This window comes from Mesoplodon densirostris, chromosome 4 (assembly GCF_025265405.1).
Source record: "Mesoplodon densirostris isolate mMesDen1 chromosome 4, mMesDen1 primary haplotype, whole genome shotgun sequence".
Lineage (NCBI taxonomy): Eukaryota > Metazoa > Chordata > Mammalia > Artiodactyla > Ziphiidae > Mesoplodon > Mesoplodon densirostris.
In genome coordinates, this window is record NC_082664.1 from 148,091,051 (window position 1) to 148,116,676 (window position 25,626).

Consider the following 25,626-nt stretch of genomic DNA (forward strand, 5'->3'; position numbering starts at 1 on the left):
GAGAGTGCTGAGGCTTCACAGTGGCAGGACAAGGCTAGAGGTGGAGGCCAAGTTCTCTTCCTGCCAACCCTGAGTGGTCCCTGCCCCCATTTCCTCCCCTTCTCACAGCTGAGGCCACATGTGCTTCCACTCAGACTTCTTCCTACCCCCGGCCAGGGACCTCTTCTCACCCCTAGGAGCTCCATGGTGACACTCAGGCACTGGCATCTGGCCACTCTTGTTGGGCAGGCCTGGATCTGATGTCTGCTTCAGCTCTGGTCGTGGGGACGCTTCTGCTTTGTTCAGGAGGCCAAAGTTTGCACTTTATCACCCAATTCTGGTAACCCATTACTGCTTGAAAACGTGACTGGTTTCCTTTGATCTCTTTTGAGAAGTAAAGGTAGTAAAGGGAAGTGAAGATAAGGTAAATATTTCAGGGAAAACAAACATGTGATCATCCTCACAGGTTGTGAGGAAGGAGGCTGGGCAGGGGAGGACAGGAAGAGCTGATAGAGCAGAAGTTTGAGCGCCTTGGAAGGAACAGTATACATCCTGAAGCAGAGGTTAGTGCAACTCAGGAATGATATAGATAGCCTGTCCTCCTTCAAAGTGGAAGTTCTCACCAATGGTCTCACTTTTCCCTGTATTTTGAAGGAATAGTTGACCACTGCAAGCGAGGAAGGCAAGGGGAGGTTGGAATCTTGTTTGGAACAGTTGCTATAGGGAAAGGAAAAGGTCAGATTGGGGAAACGTAAAAGGATTGCCAAGCTGCCTGAGATCAGACTCTGGTTGGAAACCAGAAATGTTGGCCAGCCTCAGAGCAAGAAGCCCACAACCAGACTCCAGGTTATGAACCAGCAAGGTAAACTTAGTAGAAGGTCAAGGGGCAAGTGAAATGAGATCCCTGAGGAAAGTATAGTTGTAGTTAAAGTTATTGTCCACTCTACACTGTGTCTGTGTGTAGATGGGGATGGGATGGGCATCATAAAGAAGTCAGGAAGGAGCTCATGAGCGGAGAAGTTATGGGGGAGTTGGAGTCTGGAGTTGCCCTAAAGCTGAAGGCAGGCTTGGTACATGGAAGGCTAACAGGATGGCATTTTAGAGGTGGAGAAATTCCTCTGACGAGGTTCAAGTGGTGGACATTTGATGGGGTTGCTAAAGGGAGGGGTGGTGAAGGTCTCTGAGAGGATGAAGCCAATGGACCTGCTGCCAGGTTGTTGGCTGAGTTATTAGAGAGGCAGGGGACCAGATCCTGCTGCACGGTGGCACTCAGTGTGAGGTGGCCTGAATTCAATAAGTTCAGGTAGAAGATGATGAGAAATGTGGAATGGAGTCCTGATAGCTAATAAATATGAGGTAACGTATGCCCTTGGTCAGTGCTTCAAAGGAGGGTGGATTGTTCCCTTGGAATTTTGTTAGTATTAGAAGAGAGAGAGCTGAGTAGGAAGGGCAGGGATGGGACTAATTCAAAATAAAAGTCATGTTCAAACTCATCCAGACCTTGATGAGAGGAGCTAATGTAGTTGAGTCGGAATGTTCTGGGAGACCCTGTCGTAGTCTGAGAGTAGCTTTCCTTGTTACACTGAGCTAAGGATGTTAATTAACCGTAGCCCAAGATCTTCTTACCACGGGCACCCAGTTTACTCTGGGGCCCCAGGAAGTTCAAGACAATCGGGAGAGGGGATCCTGGCACCAGTAGCAAGTTCCTACAATGCTTCATCAGTACTCCTATTTAATAGCAAACACTGACTGCCTTGTATTATGGTTATTTCCAAACACAGAACCACAGCACGCGCTCCTCTGCGCTCTCATGTGCAAACCTCTATTAGAGGATTGATGGCGATTCTGTTTTAATTTTCTGTCTTTCTTTCAGGCTTGAGAGGTTCTCAAGGTTAGAGACTATAACATTCATTTCTGCACCCTCAGTACTGCCATAATGCCTGGCGTGTAGTAGTCAGCAGTGAGACTTAATGAATACTTGCTGAATCAACAGCTATGACCTTCAGGATCATAAAGGATCATGACCTCACTCCTGTTAACAAAGGAGAAAGATAAAGCTCAGGGATGGTGAGCCACTTGCCCAAGGTCACACAGCCACTCAGTGGAAGAGCAGGATTACAACCTGAGTCTCTGGATTTCTAGCCTAGTTCTTGTTAAACAACACTTTACATATCCTCTCTCTCCTGCTAGGCAGTAAATCCAGGAAAGAGACCGTGCCTTTTCCATCTCTCCATCCTTGAATGCCTTGATACTCCTTACTCAGCTGTGCCTGTATCATCATGAAAGTCTGCTTGTTAAGTTGGCATATAGCAAGAAGCTGGGAAGGACAGATGATACAATGGATGACAGGAGCAGAATTCAAAAAGAGTCAGATAAGAAGGAAAGGGAATGTGTGATGAAGAACATGAGATTTAACTTTAAAAAAAAAGGTGAAAGTTTGCACTTAGGATATAAAAAGACTTTACAAGCAGGAGTGGGAAAGACTTAGAGGAACAGTGGTTCATGTTGAAAATTTACAGGCTCTGGATCAGTGAAATAATTTGGCTGCCAAAAAGGTTGTTGCTGGGACTTCCCTGGTGGCGCAGTGGATAGAATCAGCCTGCCAATGCAGGGGACATGGGTTCGAGCCCTGGTCCGGGAAGATCCCACATGCTACGGAGCAACTAAGCCCGTGCACCACAACTACTGAGCCTGCTCCCTAGAGCCCGTGAGCTGCAACTACTGAGCCTGCAAGCCACAACTACTGAGCCCACGTGCCACAACTACTGAAGCCCACGCACCTAGAGCCCGTGCTCCACAACAAGAGAAGCCACCATAATGAGAAGGCGGTGCACCGCAACGAAGAGTAGCCCCCACTCACCACAACTAGAGAAAGCCCGCATGCAGCAATGAAGACCCAAGGCAGCCAAAGGAGAAAAAGAAAAGTTGTTGCTAATTGTGTGGAGCCCAGACCCAGAGAGGTGCTAATTCAATCGTGGGCTGCTCTGGTTTGACCTCTGTTGGGGTATGTGTGTAACATTTTCAAAAGGAAATTGATAAATTGGAGAGTCACTGGGGTAACTAGCAGCACCATATCCACTGTCATGAGAAATGGCCTGAAAGGGAATTCTAGGATCTTCATTGTACTAGGCAAGGCCTTCAGGATCTGGCCTCTGCCTAATTCACTTCCTCTCTGTTTGCTCAAGTCCTTTACACTTGAGTGACATGAATGCCAAGCTGCTTCACACCTCCATATCTTTGTGCATACTATTCCCTCATCTGGAATATTCTGTCCACCTGCCCCCACCCACAAGAGTCTATTTGTGAGTGCCTACACAATTATCAAAACCCTTCTTCAGCTTTAGTTTCTTCCTTGTAAACTGTCCTAACCAAATCCCCAGACAGAACTAACCACTCTTTCTTCTATACTTTATGCTCCCCTATGCATGGCTTTATAATTGTACATTTCACCTTGCATTGTATTTCACTTATATTCCTGTCTCCCCTATGAGACCATAAGATTCTTGAAGGCACAGATCCTGTGACCCTTGCCTCTAGCACATGTGCTCTAGCCTGATACATGGGTAATCACTTAAACAAATGAATCAAAACTCCAAGCAGGCTTTCAGATATGTGCAGGACTGTCCTGTAGACAACTGAAGAGATTTTAATATGCCCACCTCCAGAGAGCCAAGAACAAGGATGAATGGGGGCATGTGGTCAAATTTGGCAAATTCGGGCTCATTAGAAGACAAGCCTTTAGTATTGGTTAGGACTCTTAGATTCCACTAATAGAAGCCTAACTTGAATCGGCTTGAGCAAAGGGAGAACTTTTGGGGTATGGATTCCAGGAAATGGTTGAACTGCCAAACTGCAGGAAGGCCATGGACAAAGGCGGATCACAGGAACACTTGCAATAAGGCACCTGAAAGCCATCAGGACGCTGTACCCCTTGCCTTTGCTTCTCTCTGTGTCAGCTTCCTTCTTCCTCACTACAGACTGGCCTCCTCCACACAGCAAGAAACATGGCTGCTAAAAGCTGGGACCTTGCAGCTCACAGCTTTCCACCACAGAGGGACAGGTTTTCTTTCCCAATTCCAGGTGAAAACATTTTGGTGAAGAACCTTGATTGACACAGCTTGGGTCTGATGCTTGCTTCTGTAGTCAGGGAGATGGGTACCATGAATAGACTGGCTTGAGTCAGAAGGGAGGGTGCGGAGAGTGGGGGAAAGGGAACATGTAGGATCAAGGCAGTTGCTACTGGAACCACACAGTGAAAGTGAAGGAAGAGCCATTTCCAAAAGGAGTGGGGATGTGAGTGTAGCTTCTATAACAGAGGGGTTGTACTCCTTTGCTCCAACTTTCCTTCTTTCTGGTTGCATTGGGTCTTTGTTGCTGCGCGCGGGCTTTCTCTAGCTGCGGTGAGCAGGGGCTACTCTTTGTTGTAGTACACAGGCTTCTCATTGAGGTGGCTTCTCTTGTTGTGGAGCACAGGCTCTAGGTGCATGGGCTTCAGTAGCTGTGGCACTCGGGATCAGTATTTGTGGCTCATAGGCTCTAGGGCGCAGGCTCAGTAGTTGTGGCGCACGGGCTTAGTTGCTCTGCGGCATGTGGGATCTTCCCAGACCAGGGCTCGAACCCGTGTGCCCTGCATTGGCAGGCGGATTCTTAACCACTGTGCCACCAGGGAAGCCCTCCAACCTTCTAATAATTATAACCATCCAGCTCCAGGTACTTTCTGGATGCTCTCAAGGATGTAGGAGACGAAAGAATGGGTAAACAGACTGTGGTCATTCTCAATATTTACAACCAGGTTTACACAGTGCTTAGAATTTTGCTCTCAGAAATTGTTGAATGATTGTTTTTCTGGGCATTAGGACTCAGCCCATTTCCCCCTTGGGTGCTGGGAAATCGAGACTGAACAGGGTGGAGAAGGAGGTTCAATTATTCTAGAGGTGTTTACTGAACCCCTAATCTACTAGATAATGGAGAGGAACATTCTGAGGAGTACTGGCCTTCTCCGGAACTGAGGTCACTTATGCAGGTATGTGGGTTTGGGTTTGTCTAAGTGCTGGATCAACAGCCACTGGCAAGGCCAGGGTCAGTCAGGGCTGCTGCCAGCAAGAGGGGCGGGTCCCTGGCTCCCTGGTCTCCCACTGGATCCAGGCCCCCAGGTTCCGAGCAGCTTTTCCGCCCCCTCGCGCCCCCGGCCCCCCGGCTTCTTTGGCCTTCCAGGGCTTTGGGTCGCACACCCCACGCAGCTCCTTGGGAAACCCCTTGGCAAAGGCCGAAGAGCCCGAGCTTCCACACCTGTGAAACGGGGTGCGAGCAGGAAAGGAAGGTTGGCAGGAAGCCTGGGTCCTAGGGGCCTGGTGAGGGGCATATGCTTGGTCTCCTTTCAAGAACCGCGCCCACCTTTCCCCTCTAGCTCCGGGAGGCCTCCCCGGGCAGCTGGCCCCGACGCCAGGGCGGCTGCGGGGGCGGAGGGGGCGCTCCACACACGTCGGGCAGTGGGCTGAGGGAAAGAATAGACGGACCCTCGGGCAGGGCCTGGTGGGGCTGACGAGGCCCCCGCGGCCCGGCGCCCCCCGGCGCCTCGTAGGCCGCGCTGGCCGGGCCGGGGGAGGGACAGCAGCAGGTGACGACGGCCCAGCCCGCGGCTATAAATAGGGGCGCGCGTCTGCCGCGGGCGGGAGCGGCGGCCGGCGGCGCGGGCCTGGCGGGCGGGGGGCCTGGAGAAAGGGCAGAGGCCAGCGGCGGGCGCGGGCCGGCAGCAGCATGGGGTCGCGGAGGGCCCCCGGCCGCGGCTGGGGCTCGGGCGGACGGTCCGGGGCGGGGGGCGACGGCGAGGACGACGGGCCCATGTGGATCCCCAGCCCCGCCAGCCGCAGCTACCTGCTCAGCGTGCGGCCCGAGACCAGGTGAGTCGCGCCCTGGGGGCCTGGCCGGGCCGGGGCGGCGCGTGGGGAGGGCGAAGGCCTTCGGATGGGCCCCTGGAGCGCGGGCCCGAGGCCTGGGGACACAGTCAGGCCGGACCGGCCCTCACGGCCCCTCACGGCTCCCCTGACCTCTCATGGCCCGTGGGCCTCTAGCCTCCGGCAATGCGAGGCTCTGGGGACGAGGAAGGCCCTACTTTGGGGTGATTTCACAGGGGCCTGAAGGCTCTCCTTGTCTCCCCTACCTCACTCTCGCCCCTCGCTCAGCTACTCCCGGGCCTTGGATTCCACAGCTTGCGATAAGGAAAGCCAGAGAGGCTGACATTCCTGCCGGCTGGAAGGGAGGGGGAGAACATCCTCGGGGGTGGGCAGGGGAGAGGGGGAGGTGGGGGGCGCTAGGGGCACTGCCCTGAAGGGGGCTGCTTAGCCCCGGATTCAGCGGAAAAAATAAACTCTGCAGAGAAGGGTCTTCCTCTGGGCCCAGGACTTTGGTCTTCCCCGGGATCTCTGTGGGGGCTGGTGAGGTGAAGGGGTTGCTCGAGGTGCTGGTCAGCCCGGCCTGAGGATTCAGAGCTTGTGGCTCTGAGGAAGCCAGTTTCCCTGCCCAGTCTGGGGGACTGGGATGCCAAGGGAAGGGGCCGAAATGATGAGCCCTTTACTTCTCTTCCAAGAATTAAAGAGGTGTGGATGCTTTGTTTTGGGAGCTAGGCTACCCACCCGTGTAAAGACTTGCAGACAATAGAGGGGCATTTTGGCACTCAAAGACACCCAGACACACAGGGACACGTTCATTACCATGGAGACGGACACTTCCTGTCCCCTCTGGACAGCTTCGTTTCCCTCCAACTCTGGAGTCTATTCCAAAGGGAATTGTGATGGTTGGCTATTGGGTTAGTGGTTGTGTCCCAGCCCCAGAACTTGTCTTACCGTAGGTTACACAGAAAACAGCCAGTCCTTTGAGAAGCTGTCTGGAGACTTCTTGTCCTCCGTTCTTAAAACAGCACAAAAACAGACATCAAGGACATTCAGGAAAAGTCCCAGGCACTTCCTCGTGGATTGGCTGAGTTCTGTTGACCTTGGAGTTGGAAAAGTTCAAATGTAACCGGAACCGGTTTCTGCATAAAACTCGTCAAATGGTGTCACATGTCTGGGGCAGGGCTGAGGGCTGGTGTTAGTGATTGAGTCAGACTCGACAAGGTCCCTGGCTGCCAGAAAGAATGCCCCTTCCTCCTAGCCACTGGCTCTATGGAAAAACTGGAATGACATTTGTATATTTACTCCAGTCCATGGTGAAGCTGACTGCCTTCCAGGAGCCTCACGCTTGTCTCACACTTGTCACAGTGATTTGTCTGGGCTTTGCCTCCTGTGTCTGGCCTTTGTCAATACCAGTGGAACAAGGAGAAGCGGGAAGCAGGGCCCTTCTCAGAGACAGCATTGGGGTGGCTTGAAAACCAGGCAGAATTGGGAGGGCAGGGGATCTGGGCTGTTAGGAAAAAGGCTGGAGAGTGGACACATGTCCACTCTCCAGCTGCCACCTGAGAAGTTGTATGGTAGATACAATTGCACATGTGATGAACGCAAAGCAGTGTGTTAGCCTGAGAACTGCAAGTGGGTTAGAAATGTCTGGCTTAAGTCCCTTTGGACCTAAGTGAGAATGTTCTTAAATGGAGACTCTTTTCATCAAGTGTTTGGAGGGGCAGGGCTGGGGCCTAAAAGAGTTCTTAATGATACCTTCATTAAGAGAGAGGGTTTTCTAGCCCAGGACTGTGGGCTGTGGTTTTGCCTCTGCCAGCTGGCCACAGACCCCCGCCCCGCCCCCGGTCCTGAGGGACAAAGAAGGCTAGGTTTCTCTTACCTCTGGAAAAACCTCTGGCCAAAGAGGGGAGACTGCGAAAGTGAATGGGGCTGTGTTGGGTACTTGGGGCGGAGGCAGTTCACAGCTGTCTATCAAGGCCTGATTCCTGTGTTAGAGCAGGCAACCATAGAGTCTTCTGTCTCTCAGAGCAACCTGACTGCCTGTGGGTGTGGGAAGAGGGCCCAAGAGATGGAGGAGAAAGAGGGTCCCTTGAGGACTTTGCCAGTTAACCCTGGCTCCAGCCTAGATGAGCCCTGACTATCCAAGAATTCTGATCGAGAGGCAGGTTCTGTCCCACTCACTCTTGACTTCAGTGTTTTCAGGTCTACCTTGATCACAGAGCTGGTGAGTCATCATTCTCATGGGACCTTGGGAGGGTAAGCTGCCCCTGCGAGCCGATGGACAGCTGGGCTGTGAGCCAGGCCACCAGAAACCTTGGCCCATGTCTAGAACCTGTCTTCCTGTGCATACCTTTCCTTCCTCCAACCCTGGAGGGATTTCCAGTCCATAGTCAGCTCAAGGATATTTCCAGTACCCCTGGGATCAGAGGTCCAACATGCAAGTAATCCCCCCCAACTGTAGGCCCTCCCTCCTAGGGCATCCAGCCTCTAGGACCTCACCCCTATAGGAAGGTGGGGCATGGGTAAGCTAGAGTAGGTTAAGGAACCACAGTCGGGTGGATGCAGTTAGTACTAACTTGCTTCCGAGGGACACTTAGAAGTTCCAGAAATCTCTGACCCCTCATTTCTTGGACGCTCTGGTCCAAGTGGGCTCAGAGGAGCAGCAGAGCCCATGATATTTGCTATAGCTTTGTGACACCTCTTCTGTTCTGCTTGGGTCAGGCAGGTTGTCTAGGGCTTTCAGGGAAACTGAGGCAACAGGCCAGGACTTTCTGAGGGCCTTTTATGTCCCAGAATATATGAAAGCCAGGAAGAATGGGAGGCCCCAGCTACCAGGGCCAATCCTGGTCCCCCGCGCTGCCGCCCCCTCTCCCCGCAGGCCTACTTTTCTCCTTTATGAAGAGACCTTTCCTTCCTGGGCCCTGAATTTCCATTCTAAGAAATGAAGGTATCATTAAGAACTCTTTTAGCCTTTCTACCCCAACATTCGATGCCTCTAATTCTGACCCACTCACAGTCAGTAAATGGGGAGTTCCCTCCCTGGGTGAGAGCCCTGAACCTACCTCTGGCCCAGTCAGCAGCGCACAGGCACCTTCTGAAGACAAGGTGCCTCCACAGCCCAGGCCTCCTCCTGACACGGCTAATTATGTAAGGGTGAGGCCTAGAGAAAGCAGGATGATGGAGCCAGGAAGCAGAGCATCACCACCAGCCCTAGAGAGAGCCAGGGAGGGGCCCCTCTCCCAGTTCAGACCCTTGCCCACTTGCAGGTGGAACCTATCGTTTTCTGTCTGAATTAGAGAGCTGATTTTCTGCCTCTCCTTCCTAGGGAAGAAATCCAGACCCAACAAAGGGGAAACCTCTCCACTCTGAGGAGAAAAGCAAAGGAAGTTCATGGTCAGGAAAGAATGGAGTTGGGTAGTGCCTTGAAACCATGGGAGATGTGCCCTCTTGGCCTCCAGAGCAAAGGCAGCTGCATTCTGGAGCAGCAGCTCCCTCTGGGGGGCAGGACCCTTCCAGGTTGAAAGAAATACTTCCCTTCTCTCCCTCCCTCCTCTTCCCTCTTTCTCGCTCTTTCTTCCATAAAACAGAGGTTGAAGACCCACTGTATGCCTAGCACTGTGCCAAGAGCTACAGAAGCGACAAGAGCTAGGTTTGAAGGCCGGGTAGGCAGGATTTAGATGAGCAGAAAGAAAGAGGGAGGGCTTTCCAAGCAGAGAGGACAAAAGTGAAGTCTCAGAGACCAGGAATGGACCTGTCCATGCCAGTTAGGCGACAGGTCTGGTTACAGTGGAACCTGAGTATTGGGAAGTAGAGAACCGTGTGTGATGGGGTGTGAGTAGGTGAGGGAGGGCCTTAAGTGCCCAGTCAAGGAGTTGAAACTCAATATAATACACAGTGGGGGAATTGTAGCTTTTTTTTTTTTTTTTCCCAGAGAGGTGGTGTGATGAGGGGTGAAGGAGAAGGGTATGGTGTGCTCATCCAATATGGAGCCACGAGGGTCTAGATCAGAACACGGCAGCAGGAATAGAAAAGGAGAAAGAAGGGCCTAGAATTATGGACTAACTGCACTTGGGAGGGAGAAGGAGGAGTCCAAAATGGCGGATTTACAGCTTCAGGAGAGTGCTGGTAGTATCCACAAACCCAGGAGCACTGGAGTGGAAGCCATGTTTTGGGGTAGAGGTTGAGTTTGGTTTTTTTGGTTATAAAGATACAGGCTGTCAGTGGTCAGAGATGCACACAGAGTTCCATTGAGCAGACTGGACTGCTGATAACTAAGGGAGAGCTATTCTCATGGTGGGGACAGACTGAAGGGAGTGAGTGTGGTTGGGTGGCCCCTGAGATCTCCCAGAGAGCAGTGGAAGATCGTGGCCCTAGACTCCACTGGAGATATTTGTGTTAGGAAAAGTGGAGGCAGAGGCAAAAGTTGACTCATATCAAGTGGGCTGGATCTCCACTAAGGGGCAGCTCTGTGTGAGTCCTCACCCCTCAGTGGCCTACACAGCCCCTAGCTGGTGTCCGCTTTCAGCTGCCCCGGGGCAGGAGGGATGATCAGGGCCTCTGAGTGTAAAGGGCCTTGTGCTGGTCTGACCAAACTGGGTGCCTCCTGGCTCCTGTTGAATTAACTGCTTTGTTCTTCTCCTCTTCTTCACTCTCCCAGCTGGTTTGCCTTGTGTGGTCTCTTTAACCATACTTTAACATATTAATGGGTGTTCTCCAAGCCACCTGTCTCCTTCCCAGCCTGTGAGGGGATTTCCAGGAACGGAGGCTCTTCTCCCCATAAAGGCAGACGGTTGAAGCAGGAGCTGCCCCCAAGCTGGCGTGCTGCGGAGTGGGGAACGCTGCCAGGAAGCTATAAGTGATTCAAGGACCTGGGACACACCTTTCTCAAAGCTCGGCCCCTGGGGGCCTTCTTCCTGCCTAACCATTTCCCTGGACTCTGTTGCATTTAACGAGCTCTTGGTTTCAGATACATTGTGTCGGGTGGTGAGGCCACTTGCTAACTGGAGCAGGCCAACTAAGACAGCTGGTCCCTTTTAATAGAAAAGCCCTTGGGCCCCAGATGGTGGCCGATTAATACTTTGCCGACTGTTGTTGATTTCTCCTCCTCCTCTCCTTGCTTTTTTGACCTAATGATTCCATTTGCTGTTTTTGCTTAGCTTATCAAGCAACTGGTTGTCTCACCCCAGCTCTGGAAGGTAAACGCACCATTGCATTACATTTCTCTGACTGCTTTTTTTCTTGTGTCTGGGCATTGAGGGGCCTCTGGGTGACTGCTTTTGCACTAACCAGGCTGCATGGGGTGAGGGGAAGGTGGAGGGTGGTTGGGGAGGGTGTGAGAGGGCACTCACATGAGCATGGGTCTCACAGGGGCCAGAGTTGATGCCTGCATGCACCATCTGAAAGGGGTGCTGGGACCCAGAAATAAGCAAGGGTCCCTGAGATGCCTGCAACTGTATCTCTGTGCCCCTGGGAGAGGCACCATGGGACCAGAACAGAGAACCACCAGTCATGCGCCCCATTTCTCCCCCCATCCTAGGCTTTCATGGTTTTTGTAACCACGTATCTAGGTTTGACACCTTATTGTTTATCTTCTAACCATGGCTACTTCCTTAAAAAAAAATTTTTTTTTTCTCAGTCCCATAAGCTCTCCTTCTGTCATCTCTTTCTCCCAATTTCCCTCTCCTTTGGCTCCTCTCCACCTCTGCAGACTGTGAACCCTGTAAGGTCAGGGAATACCATGTTACTGTATTCTTGCATTAACTTGTTCTCTGAATCTGCTTCAGAGACAGATCGGGGCCTGAACAGGCCCACGGTCCGAGTTTGCCTGTTGAATGACTGTCCTCTTGCCTCCTTAGCTGGGGACAGCTCTCCACCCCTGGCTGAACTGACAATTATGATCAAAATGGGAACGTTTCCTGGCTACTTCCAACCGCTTGGGCCTCATCCCCGACCCTGGTAGATTTGGGGAGAGTTGGCTACAGTTTCTTTACACAGAGAAAGATTTCTGCATAGCTAACTGGTTTCGGAATAGCTAATAATTAGTGCCTACCATGTACGTTTCCTGCGATAGGCAAGAATACTGAGAGACCTTTGTTCTGGGTGGCTCACAGTCTGAAGGGGTAGAAGAGAGGGTATCACAACTAATTCAAAGCAGAGTGTGGTAAGTGCTCAAAGAGAGAGGGTCTTGGAAGTCTATTTAAAGCAAGGTAAATAACCAAACCTAAGGGCAAGGTTAGGTTCCTTTGAACGTGTTGAAAACCAGTGGTGATTCTGGTGTTCTATAGAGACACATGATTAGGCTGTGATATCCTTATGAAGTCACAGAATTAGAAGGACCTGGAGGTGTCAGGGTGGGACCAGACCATTTTCAGATGCATGGACTTCCTGGCTTTCCAGGGCACAGGAAGCAGCAGACTCAGAGTCCATCGCATGTCTGAGTGGTTTGGAAAATGGGAACAGAAAGTGGGTGACATTCAGTAGAATATGATAGTATATGCAGTGACTCTCCCTGTCCCCCCAAATGTACCCCAAATCCACTCTCCCAGAGGACATTCTTCTAGCTATACTTTTCAGCAGTTAATATAGTTAATAATATAGTTAGGACCTAGTCTGGAAAGTTTGAGAAGATAAGCATTCTTTCTTATTCAAAAAAAGTAATGAAATAACATAACCACCTGTTGTTGAATATCTAGTGTGAGCACTGCAAATTCTCTTAAAGCATAATTTTCCTGTTTTCTCACTTACCCAGTAGCTTATTTTCTTAGATGTGCCCAAGCAGCTTCATCCCTAAGAGTCTAAGCTGAATATGAGATCCAGGCTCATGTTCATGAGTAGGGTAGGATTCAAATTATGTAGGGAGGACATAATTAGGTATGTTTTGAATTAGTTGCAGAATCATAGAAGTCTGATTACTTTTGGCATGGACTTTCCTTTAGAAACTGTTGGTTGGGATTTGGTAATCCCCAAAGTCAGAAATTGCTGCTAGTATGAGAGCAGCAAGAAACATTTTCAGATGTAATTCCCGAGTGTCAGGGAGTTGATAGTCTAGGTCCTGAAGGACCCTCTATTTTGAATGGATTAAAAGGGAAAGGAAAGGTCAGTAAGTTGTAAGAAGACAGTTCTTACAACCATCTAATAGGTTACTTAGGTTCCAGGTGAGAGTGTGGCCAGGGAATGTTATGGCAGCCTTAACTGCAGTCCTGACTCAAGCGTTCAGGCACGTGAGAAGTTGGAATCCCCTTTCTGGGTAGTCTTTGTTGGGGAGGACTCCTGTCAACTGCTCAAAGGCCCAGGCATCTGCATTCCTGTACAGAAACCATGGCTGGACCCCCTCAGTCCAGAAGTCTTACTTGATTCCAGATACTCTTCCTGGGATGTGACCTTTCTCCTCAAACTCAAGTCCAGAATGATAACCACAGAAATGATAAATTGAATGTGGGGCCCTCCCCACAAAGTAGGGTATAGCTCCTATTTGCTTGTGTTCCCACAGACTCTTACCTGCCCCTGGTGGAGAGATTACAGGCAGACACACACTGCCCGCGGGCGACTACCCCCTCCTCTGAGGCTCAGAGAAAGGCAGCTCTGAATGATTTGTCTTCCCCCCAACACAGTTTCTCCTGCTCCCCTTCACGTTACCCCTTGCAGTCCTCCCTGCTGCTCACAAGAGGGCGTGTGAGTTGGGAGGGGGAGGAGGGCTGGGCACGGCTTGTGCACCACACAACCTGGCTATGTGGTTACACGTCACGCCTAGGGATGCACTGTGCCTCTGCTGGCCCATGGAAGGGTTTGGCATGGTGGTTTGCTCGTGTATGCAGGCAGGAGAGGACTGTAAATGCTGAGCAGTGCTGGTGAGTCTGTGCTGGGCTCAGTGAGCGCACAAATGCCCCTGAGTTCTGGAAGATGGACTATCATGAGGGAACTGGAAGCCCTGGCTTTTGCAGTGGTGGATCTGTTTGTGATTTGGCGGTCTTGGTGGTTGGTCCTGGAGCTGCCAGCCATGTATTCACTTGAGCATGTGGATCTAAGGGGGGAGCAAGGGAGCCATGACTGGCTTTCCACTGGAAGTCCATAGCCCTCTTTAGGCTGAGAATTCATTTGAGACTTTCTTTTCTGATACTTCTAGGAGCTAGAGGCCACCATTGGGTCTAGACCCCTGGCATTGACCAGCTTATTCTTTGTCTACTATGGGCCTATGCTCACAATTTCAGGGGCTTTTCTTCTGAGCCTAAGCTTTAGGAGAGGCCCCTGAGCTCCTAGGACCTATGTATACATGGGGTTGGCTGGCTTTTCCCTCTGTGGCATGAATGGAGGCTCTGCTTTGCTGGGGTCTGCATCTCTGAGGCTGGGCCTATCCATGTGTGTGTCTCCCCCATGCACGAGCTTCCCTAGATATGAAAGGTGGAGTGTGAAGCAAGACTCCACAATAAGGATGGAATGGGGGTGCCAGGACTGGTGGTCTGGCATGCTCAGGAGTCTGTTCCGTGGCCAGATGCTGCCTACTGTAATGGGTCTAGGTCAGGATCCCATTCAGCCCCTTGGTAACTTCCCTGCTCCCAACCTGGCCAAGAGGCCTAGGCTCTCTGGAGGAAAGACTTGCCCAGGTGCTGGAGCCATGGCCACGAGATGACGGATGGACATGGTAAGATTTAAGCTGCCTTGGACACCAGGGTGTGGCATAATGCGGTGGAGGTGGGAGAAAGGCTGCTCTGAATAGTTCTTTGCCTTTCCTAGGAGCACCTTCTGCTCCATCATTGCTCAGCTAACAGAGGAGACCCAGCCGCTATTTGAGACCACTCTCAAGTCCCGGGCTGTGTCTGAGGACAGCGACGTTAGATTCACCTGCATCGTCACAGGTAATGAGGCCATCTGTATGATCCATGCCAGGGCTGCTGCACAGGTCAGGGTCTAAGGGGGCTGTGGGGACAGGCATGGAGAGGGGTTGACTGTGTGCACAAAACTGTGCAAGTTGACATTTGTCTTCTTAGCTTTCTCTCCAGTTTCATCTCCTTGTGTGGGCTGGGGTCCCTTTCTCCTCCCATTCTGGAGCCTCATATACACCCTGCTCTTCTTCAAAACCTGTCTTCTGTAAAGGTTCCTCACCCTCAGGCATACATACACGACTGATGAATCTTATTCCAAGGAAAGAAGCTCTCCAGTCGAAAGAGGTGTTCAAGGCTACTCCTCAAATATCCCCATTTTACAGTTGAGTAGTTTGAAACTTGGGAGTCTCAAGCCTGAGAGACAATAATGTATAGTGATTCTGACTGCAGACCCTGGAGACAGACTGCCTGGCTTGGAATGCTGGCTTGTCCCCTTTCCAATTATGTGACGCCAAGCACCTCACCTGCAAAGTGGGGACGATAATAGTATGAATACGTGCAAAGCATTTGGAATAATACCTGGCATACAGTAAGTACCGTATAAGTGTTAGAAGTGAAGACTATCATGTGTGCATTTCACTGAACTCCGTGGTGGAATTTGAAGCAACAGTTTGGCAGAATAGGAAGCAGAGAGATACTCCTTGGAAGGGAAGGATAAAGGGGTGAGGGTACTGGGAAGCTGGCCCTGGGCATTGTATCCCTCCCCCAAACCTCCCAGCAGTGGCTCCATTGCACTAACCCGACCTGCTTCAGGGCCTGCAGGACTCACCAGTGGGTGCCTACCTCTCCCAGCTCTGCAGCCACCAGGTCAAGATTCCCTCCAAGAGCCCATTTTTTTTCAGTAAATCAAGGGCGTTGGTGGTTTCCAGCTATGACATGCCCTGATTCTGGGGAACCTGTCTGCCCCAGCCAGCTAAACATCTTCTCTGGGACTGGGTTCCCCTGGGCAGTTTTCACCTTGCCCAGAACCCTCTGTGCTAAAAGCTGAGAACACTTCCGAGGGATGCAGAGATGCACCTGCACCCCTTAACTTCGTACAGCATAACACCTTTTGCAATGTTTATCTGTTTCCACTGTTGTCAAATTCTTACAAAACCCTGTGAAGTCAATGCTATTATTAGTCAAATTTTACAAAGGAGGAAACTAGAATAGGTTAGGTGACTTGCCAAAGCCCACAAACCTGGTGAAGAGGAGAAGCTGCTTTTGCTCTCTGCAGCATCTGATGCTGCTTGCTTATGCCTGCTCTGCTATGTTACTGTGCTTCTCTGCTTCCCCTCACTTATCTCCTTTATTTATTTATTTATTTATTGGGTCTTCATCGCTGCACACGGGCTTTTTCTAGTTACGGTGAGCCGGGGATACTCTTGGTTGTGGTGTGTGGGCTTCTCATTGCAGTGGCTTCTCTTGTTGTGGGGCATGGGCTCTAGGCACACGGGCTTCAATAGTTGTGGCATGCGGGCTCAGTAGTTGTGGCTCGCGGGCTCTAGAGCGCAGGCTCAGTAGTGTGGCGCACGGGTTTAGTTACTCCGTGGCATGTGGGATCTTCCCAGACCAGGGCTTGAACCTGTGTCCCCTGCATTGGCAGGTGGATTCTTAACCACTGCGCCACCAGGGAAGTCCCTCTAATAGCCTTTTAAAATAACTTTCCACAAGATCATTGCCATCAGTACCCTGTCAGTTACTTTCCTTAGAGACATCCCTATTCTTCTATGTGAACTGGTGGCCTTTTAGGTCTAATACACAGCTGTTATACTGGGTCTTCCCTTTGCCTTTCTTCTGGGTTTGATTCAGTTTCCTGGATCTTATGTCTTCCTTTTTCTTGGCTTACTCTGGCTTTATTGAGCTGCATCCTCCAGTGGCTTCATCAGGTCCCAAAGATGGTACAATAGCAGGAGGCATTCTGATGACAAGCTCTCAACCTATCTCTCCTTTGAGTCCTTCTGCTCCAGTATGACTTAGTTATTCTCTGCGTCTGGTACACAGTCATCACCCTAGGATCTCCCTTCATCATCATCCTGTGGATTTCCTTTACCCCTCCTGTAATGGATTTCTTGTTTATTTGTATTCCACATTTGTCTCTTTCTTGATTTACATCCTTGTTTTGGTAGCTTCCTAGGAGGAGTACATGGTAAGTAAATGTTAGACAACTTGTGTCTGAAAATGTCTTTTTTTCCTGCTTTACTCTTGATGGAGAGTTTGGCTAGGTATAGAATTCTAAGTTGAAAATAATTTTCCTTCAGAATTTTGAAAACATTACTACACTGCCTGCTTCCAGTGTTTCTGTTCAGAGCAAGAAGACAGTTTGATTCCTGATTCTGTGCATGAGACCAGTTTTCTCTCTGGAAGCTTTTAAGAGTGTTTTGATATTTCATAATGATGTATCTTGTTACGGGTGTCTTCATCCAGGGGCATGCTTGGATGCTTTCAGTCTGGAAACTGATGGCCTTTAGTTCTGAGAAATTTGAGATTATTTTGATGTTGATTTCTTCCCCCTGTTTTATCTGTTCTTTCTTTCTGGAACTCCTGTTATGTGCATGTCTGCTCCCCTGGACTCATTCTCTTATTTTCTTATCTTTTCTTCCCTTTCATCTATTTGTCTTTTTGTTCTTTCTGAGATTTCCTCAGTGTTATATTTCAACTTTTCTTTTGGGTTTTTAATTTATAAGAGCTCTTTTTAAATCCTTTTCTAAAACATCCTGTTCTTTTCATGAATGTAGTATTTTCTTTTAACTCTCTGAGACTTGTAATGATAGTTTTCTAAACGTTTCCTGCATGGTTTGTGTTTCTTCGAGTTTGCCTTTTTTCCTCTTTAATTGTTTTGGTCCTTAATCTCCTGTTTATAGGCTTTCCTCAGATATCTAGGAATCTTTGGTTGTCAGATAATGAGTAAGAGCAGGAGAAGTTCTGATTGGAAGTTCTGAGCAAGTAGGAGGGGCCTGAAACCTTGGGTCTTCACTCTAGGGTGATCTGGCTACCACTAGAGTTGGGAACTGACAAAGTGAGTTTCTTTAGTTCCTTCCTCTTGGACTAGTCAGATTCCCTAGGGAGTATTCTTCTAGTCTCTTGCCTGAGTTTTCTGGAAGCTATGCAGATGAGAGGATTGGGTGAGCTCTCAGCATAAAGCATTTATTTATTTTTATTTTTTATTTTTAAAATAAATTTATTTATTATTTACTTTTGGCTGCATTGGGTCTTTGTTGCTGCGTGCGGCTTTCTCTAGTTGCGTCAAGCGGGAGCTACTCTTTGTTGCAGAGCTCAGGCTCTAGGCGCGTGGGCTTCAGTACTTGTGCCTTGTGGGCTCTAGAGTGCAGGCTCAGTAGTTGTGGCGCATGGGCTTAGTTGCTCCGTGGCATGTGGGATCTTCCTGGACCAGGGTTTGAACCCGTGTCCCCTGTATTGGCAGGCGGATTCTTAACCACTGCGCCACCAGGGAAGCCCAAACATTTATTTTATAGATTCATTTTTCCATAGAATATTCATGCCCTCCACCGAGCTGGCTTACCCTCAGGGCAAAGTTTTACCTTTCCAGTTACTAAACTGCATCTTTGGACATGGGGGGAAGGAGCAGTTAGTTACACAGTGGTATGGAGTGGGTGAGGGGATCCAGAGATCTGACTGTTTTCCACACCTCTTTTTACCTTTCCTTCTTTCCCTTTACCCCCAGTCCCAGAGATATCTGGTTGCCAGTTCCTATGCCCTTTGAGGATTTTCTGGTGTTCAAAGGGTAGTTCTCTGTTTCTCATTGGGTTAAGCTGTCTTGGGTCTGCTAAGTCAGTTTCTACTTGTCCATCTGCTTTCCAGCTTTCAAAATGTTGTTGCTTCTGTTGCTCTCCTTGCCCTTATTCTCCCATTTTTTAGTGGCTATATATATACTACATATATATACACACACACATATATACACACACTTTTTTTTTTAATAAAAAAATCTCATTAGTGTAGCTTAGTGGGTTTGGGTGAGAGAGTGAAAATAGGTGGTATGCTCATGCTGCCTTTTTACCTAGAAGCCTGGCAAGTTCCTTATCATCTTTCAAGGCCCAGCTCAAACAGCTCATCCTCCAGGAGGTCATCTCCAGCATTTCCACAGAGAGCTCTTGCTCTGTCTTTCACAGTACAGCTTCTTGGTCCATACATCTCTCTCCCCAGTGAGACTGTGAGATCTGGGGGATAGAGCACACACCTGACACATCGTGCCTCTGGAGCAGGCACGAAGAAGGCGCCCAGTACATATTTGCCAGTATGACCACAGTGACCCTGACTGTGTGGACAGCAAAATCAGTGTCTTTTCCACTTTCCGCATTGCCTGTTCATTGCAGCTGCAGCTTTGGTGCCTTGACAACAGCAGCTGCTGTGGGGGCCTCCCTCCTTTCCTTCTTCCGTTCTGTCCTTTGTAGCCATGGACTCTGAGAGCAACATGCTGAAGCTGACATGAGTCTGACTTACAGAGTCTTGGAGTATTTTACTGGATGCCCCCAAGGTCATCATGGGAGTAAGCTTTTCCTTGCCTCAAGCCCAACTCAAAGGAACAAACTTTTATCCCCTCAATTGCCATAATACCCATGTCTCATGATGACCAGCCAGGCCCGTGGTCTTCTGCTCAGGAGCACCTGCCATGATGAGATCTACGACTCTGCTGAGCAAGGCTGTAAGATTTCTAGGGCTCTAGCTATCTCTAACATCCACACCTTAGTCCACTGTCGTACCTAGTTCCCTCCTCCCCCCTCCTCATCCCCACGTATATAAAAAAAATCTCAGGTTACCTGAGTCTTTTGTAGCAGATTAAGAAAGAAGTCTGTGTGATCACCATAGTACACTGTAAATAAGCCTTTCCCAATTAACAAGGAGAAAAGGTAGACTGTAAGAGAGGGGCCGGGGGAGGGGAAAGCATTATGCAGAAAGATCAGAGAACAAAGGAAACAGGGCTAGAAACTGGGTCTCCCCTCCGCCCCCATCTGGAATGGAGGATGGTGGATGGGTGTATGGCCCAGACTGGCCTTTGTATGAGACTGGTGTGGTGATCCTGGCTCGTCCCATGGAGATAGAGTGACCTCACTTCCTCCCACCCTGCTGGTAGCACTCCTTGAATGAGGTTGTGATGAGTCAGTCTAAGCAGGGCCCTGCCAGGAGTAGGTGATGCTTTCGTGGTGGGTCAGGACCTAGTCCAGGTGAGGAAGAAGAGTCTGTGCCAGTGCCCCTGCTGGCTGAGCTCTGAGGGAAGCCCTTTGGGACTTGGAGAAGTGGTATATGACCCTGGGGTTCTCCCCTCTCAGAGTGGGCCTATGGGGGATAGCAGGCCTTGACTGGACCTTCTGGCTCCTGTCTCCCCCAGGGGCCCCTCTGGCCAGAGTGCAACTGTCCTCCTTGAGGCTGCCCATCTCTGTCCAGCATGGTGACCCCTTTCCCCCACTCTCCTCAACTCTGTTGTAGATTCTATGTTAGCCTGTGTGTGTGTGTGTGTGTGTGTGTGTGTGTGTGTGTGTGTGTGTGTGTGTCAGGCCAACTGGACAGAGGGACTTAGCCTTTAGACAGAACCAAGTTCTTGAAGAAACTCTTTTTAGAGAAATAAGGCTAAGATAATGACTGCTGGGGGCAGAAGCTTACATATTAGTCCCAGAGTCCCCAGTGGAAAGAGCAGTGGAATAAGGAAAAGGACACCAAGGGCTTTGTCATGTGCCAGTTGTATGACCCTGAGTAAGTTACTTGATTTCTCTGAGTCTCATCTTCCTTTTGTGTAAAAGGAAGGGATTGTGTAAAAGGCATTCAAACACCTGCCTTACCTGTTTTATAGAAGAGAGGGATTTGAATTTTGGCTCTTCTGTGTACCAGCTGGATGACTTTGGGCAGGAGCTTTAATTTCCTCTTCCTTAAATTGAGGATTAATAACAGTACATTCCTCATAGGATTTATGAGAGGATTAGATGAGATAATACATGAAAAATGTTCAGGTCAGCACCTGGCATATAGTAAGTCTTCAGTAAATGTTCACAATTGTTTTCACGGGTTTGTTATGAAGACCAAATGAAATTCTATATTTGAAAGCTCTTTGAAACCTCTAAATTTACATTCACCATTATTCTTCTCCTGAATCTGAGCTTCTCCCAAATGGGAATGGTGAGGATGAGGCTGTAAGTCTCCAAGCTGAGTTCTGGACTCAGGCCTGCTGGCCGTGGAGCAGAGGTGTCAGTGCAGGAAGGGGAAGAGGGAAGGCCTCAGGCTTCAGTGCTGCTGTGGGCTCCCCTGGTCAGGACCAAGTGTGTGTGTGTGTGCGTGTGTGCACGCGGGCACACGTGCGTGCCAGCCTGTGGGCACACACACGGGCACACTTGTGTGTGCAGCTGGGAGTGAAGGACCTCCCTTGCTTTTGTGTGTTTCAGAATACAGTTCGTATTACCCAGGGGACAAAGAAATGTTTTCTCCCCGAATAAAGTTGTTTCCAGAATCCATTGTTGCCGTGGAGCCCTAAGCTGTCAGGTTGGCCGCCACCTAGTGAAGAGGCACCAAAAGGTGGCATGGGGGCTGAAGCCCCAGCCTTGTGGCTGTGGGGTCCGTTCAGCGTTCCCTTCTTGCCCCATCCCTGCCCTGTCTCTACAGCCTGACTGGACTCGGATGCCCTGGAGGCTGAGGCCTGACTGGGCAGATCATGGGGCAGGGAGGCTCTGAGCTGGGCCCTTGTAGGGATGAGATCACCCCATGGGATGGTGAGGACACGCACGGTGATGTAACCAAGGGCCTTAGCTCACTGTGGAAACATGGAGCTCGCTTTACAGTCAGGGCTGCCCAGAGTTTATTCCTGGCTGACCCAGCTGCAACCTCACCTCCCTTGCTCCCTACTCCTGTACACAGTCCCCAGTGTGCCCTCTGCTTTCCACCCCACACTCTACTGTTGTGGTTCCTTTGTCAGGCATGCCCTTCCCACTCACCTCTTGTTTGCTCACTTATTTGCTTCCTCATTTACTCACTCATCCAGAAGATTTTTATTTTTATTAAGTAACTACCCTGTGCCAGGTGCCATCTTAGGTGGCAGGGATACGGAAGTGAAGGAGAGATGATGCTGACTCACATGGGACATAAGTCTAGGAGGGGAGACAGACAAGGGGATAGTCAGTTACAGGAAGTACAGGCACTGAACACACGTTTTCTGAAATTCTACCCACCCTCATAGCCATTTCAGATGCTGCTCATGCCATAAAGCCTTTCCTGATTCCCCAGCCAGAGGTGCTTGTTCCCTTCTCTGTACCCTGAGCCGTTAGTGCATTGCTTCATTCATTCACCTATAAATATTTAACGAGTGTTGATTCCATACCAGGCACTATTTTAAGAACTGGGGACATAGCAGAATGACACGGACAAGTCATGGAGCTGTTCTTTCCCCAGGGAGTTGGAGAAGATGGTTGTAAACCAACAACCCCATCAGGGTATAATATGTCAGGCAGCAATGCATTCTATGAAGAAAAAGAAACATAGTAAGAGGGCTAAGAATTTCCAGGGAGACAGAGTCGCTGTCTCACACAGGGTGGTAAGGAAGGCCTCTCCAAGGAGGTAACGTGTGAACAGAGGCGGGAGGAATCCAGATGTGATTCTCACCTGCTGTTAAAGGCCAGCCAGCAGAGCCGTGTGGCAGGGGTACCGCAGGCAAGGCAGAGAGCGGGAGGAGCTGAGGCCGGTGCGCTAGCGCGGCCCACGTCATGAGGGCCTTAATGACATGGGAGCTACTAGGGTGTTTTGAGCAGAGGAGTGCTATCACTTGACTTTATTTACTTCATTTTATTTGTTTTTGTTTTTGTTTGTTTGTTTGTTTTTGCGTTACGCGGGCCTCTCACTGTTGTGGCCTCTCCCGTTGCGGAGCACAGGCTCCGGATGCACAGGCTCAGCGGCCATGGCTCACAGGCCCAGCCGCTCCGCGGCATGTGGGATCTTCCTGGACCGGGGCATGAACCCGTGTCCCCTGCATCGGCAGGTGGACTCTCAACCACTGCGCCACCAGGGAGGCCCCTATTTACTTCATTTTAAAAGGCTCACTCTGGCTGTGCTGAGAATGGGCTGAAGAGAGGCCAGGATGGAAGTAGTGAGATCAGCAAGGACGTTCTTGCAGAAACTGAGGTGTCAGATGATGGTGATGGACCAGGTTGGTGGCGGGGAATGGCAAGAAGTGATCAGATTCTGGATACAGTCTGGAGGAAGGGCCCATAGAATCGTCTGATGGAGTGGACATGAGGAAAAGAAAAGAATAAGGGACTGCCTCCAGGTTTTTGGCCTGAGCCAAGTTAGAAGGATGAATTTGCCATTTACTGATATATGTGGGACTTGGCTTGGAGAGGGGAATAAGGAGCTTGGTTTGGAACTTGTTAAGTTTGATACCTATTAGACCTCCAAGTGGAGATGTCAGGTATGCGGTCAGAAATAAGAACCAGGAGTTCAGGGGAGGTCTGGGCTAGAGATACAAATTTGGGAGTCAGGAAGACACAGCTATTTAAAGGCTGAAGGACAGGATTAGATCCCCTAGGTTTTATGGCTAGAGAATGGAAAATGGTTCTGAGGCCTGAGCCCTGGTCTATCTAACACTTATAGTCTTAGGTGGTGATGGTGGGGGAGTGGTGGAAGAAAGAGATTAGGAAAAATGGCCAGTGGAGTAGGAAAGGCACCCAGAAGGAGTGGCGTCCAGGAGCAAGTGAGGAAAAGGTTTCAAGAAGGAACGGTAGAGGAAGCTTAAGAAATGCTAGTGGACTTGGCGATGTGTGACTCATGGGTGACCTTGCCAAGAGCAATTCTGGTGTAGCGGTGGGTACAAAAGCCTGATTGGAGGAGGCGGAGTGAAGACAGTGAATACAGACAACTCTTTCAAAGAATTTCTCTATAAAGGAGAGAATAGAGAGATGGGGACAGGAGCAAATGGGGGACGTGGGGTCAAAGAAAGTTCTTTTAAAAGAAGGGAGACAGTACAGAGGCTTGTATGCTGATGGGGATGATATAAGAGGAAAAGCTTGATGATGCAGGAGAGGAGGAATGATTGTTGGAGAGATGTCCTTGATGGGCAAGAGGAGATGGGATGCAGTGAGGGTGTCTTTAGACAGGCATGGGGGTAGTGTATCCATAGACAGTAGGGAAGACAGAGAATGTGTACCCAGATACAGGTGCATCCCTCCCTTGTGTGGAGACCTGTCTTATCTTTTCTATAGTACAGTCGGTTCCCTGAGAGCAGAGAGCTATCTGTCAAGCTCCTATATCTTCATAACCCTTGCTTGGCAGTCAGCACACATCTAATCTATATGTATTTAAGGGAATATATGTTAGGAGTCTTTAATTTCTAATAAACATTGCAAATTAATTGGAGTCAGCTTAAGAAATGAAGCAGAATTTTTTGGTAAGGCTTAGATTGGCTTCTTATGGAATTGACAAGTAGGAATGTAGCTGTGCCCAGGCAAGGAATGGAGCCAGTATTTGGAAGGATACTGGGACTCTCTCTGTCTTCTTTTTTTAATTTTGGCTGCACTGGGTCTTCGTTGCGGCGTGCAGGCTTCTCTCTAGTTGTGGTGTGCAGGCTCAGTTGCCCCGCGGCATGTGGGATCTTAGTTCCCTGAACAGGGATCGAACCCACGTCCCCTGCATTGGAAGGTGGATTCTTAACCACTGGACCACCAGAGAAGTCTCTCTCTCCTTTTTTCTTATTCTATCCTGAACATCAACTTCAGTTTCCATCTCACTGTCGACCAGCTTTGTCTGCTTCTCAGTCCATGTGACAGAATATAGCTGTACCCCTTCCAACTTATTTCCAGACACTAGGGTATACTGTCTCTAGGTTCCAATTCCCAAATACTAGGTCAAAGAATTGGATTAGATTAACTGATTATGTGTCCATTACTGGACAAATCACCCAAGTGTCCAGGGAGGAAGTGACATGTGATTTTTACAGTTGGAAGCTCTTTGTGAGTGGGGCTGGAAGTCCAGAGAGGAGGGGCTGGGAAGATACCTCAGTCAGTTTCACAATAGTGAATGGATGGGAAGGTAGGTGTGGATGGGTGGATGGATGGATGGATGTTTTAGCTGTGTCATCAAATAATACTAACAGCTCAGGAACCTGGAATGAGAGAAGGAGGGCTCTTGGCAGCGGTGGTGATGTTGGGTATTGGTGAGAGACCTCCGAGGATAGAGCCGTTACTACCGCTGAGGATGTAGAACAGGCCACTGAAGAAAGGAAGCTTATTAATACCAGCCAAAGCTTTCTGGAAACTCCTTGCTTCCCTTTTTACCAGAAGCTAGGAAGTTTCTCCTCTATATTTGCCTTCCAGCTGCTGAAGGGGAACAGTTTTAGGCTTTGACAGGGCCTAGCTTCTAAAAATAAGCTGAGCCATATGATAGCCCTCTTCTTCCTACAAGCCCCGGGGGCAGGTGGGCCAGTCCAGTCTCTTCAGGTGGTCTGGGGAAGCCATGGCATCCTGTTCTCTCCTCCCACTACTTTGGAACTGGTCTCCCTGCAACCCAATCTCCTGCTTCCCTCTTAGGATACCCAGAGCCACAGGTGACCTGGTACAAGGATGACACAGAGCTGGACCGCTACTGTGGCTTGCCAAAATACGAGATCACTCATCAGGGCAACTGCCACACACTGCAGCTCTACAGGTGAGGGAGAGGGGCCTGTTCTGCTCTCTCTGCCCTCCTGAAGGTCCTATGGCCCAAATCTGTCCTTAGAAATGGAGTCAGCTGGATGAAGACGCCCAGGCAGGATCTGGGGGTGGAGGCGGGGTTCTGCAGCTAAGCTGAGCCACCTGCTGAAGCGTGTCTGCCTGCCAGTGTCTGGGATCTCCTGAGGCCAGGGCGGGAGTATTTCTGACAGCCAGAGAGCTGAGCGTAACCAGAGGGGATCCTGACCCATAACAACA

The 25,626-nt window shown here is 49.9% G+C and overlaps 1 protein-coding gene across 1 annotated transcript in view; it reads left to right on the forward strand.

Moving 5' to 3' along the window:
- Positions 1–5,721: 5,721 nt before the first annotated feature.
- ALPK3 (alpha kinase 3) overlaps positions 5,722–25,626 on the forward strand; it is a 46,983-nt gene continuing 27,078 nt past the window's right edge. The window contains exons 1-4 of the mRNA XM_060095333.1: positions 5,722–5,879; positions 11,027–11,065; positions 14,601–14,722; positions 25,249–25,366. Of these exons, the coding sequence (XP_059951316.1) occupies positions 5,737–5,879; positions 11,027–11,065; positions 14,601–14,722; positions 25,249–25,366 (422 nt within the window). The 5' untranslated portion in view covers positions 5,722–5,736. The remainder of the gene's footprint in view (positions 5,880–11,026; positions 11,066–14,600; positions 14,723–25,248; positions 25,367–25,626) is intronic.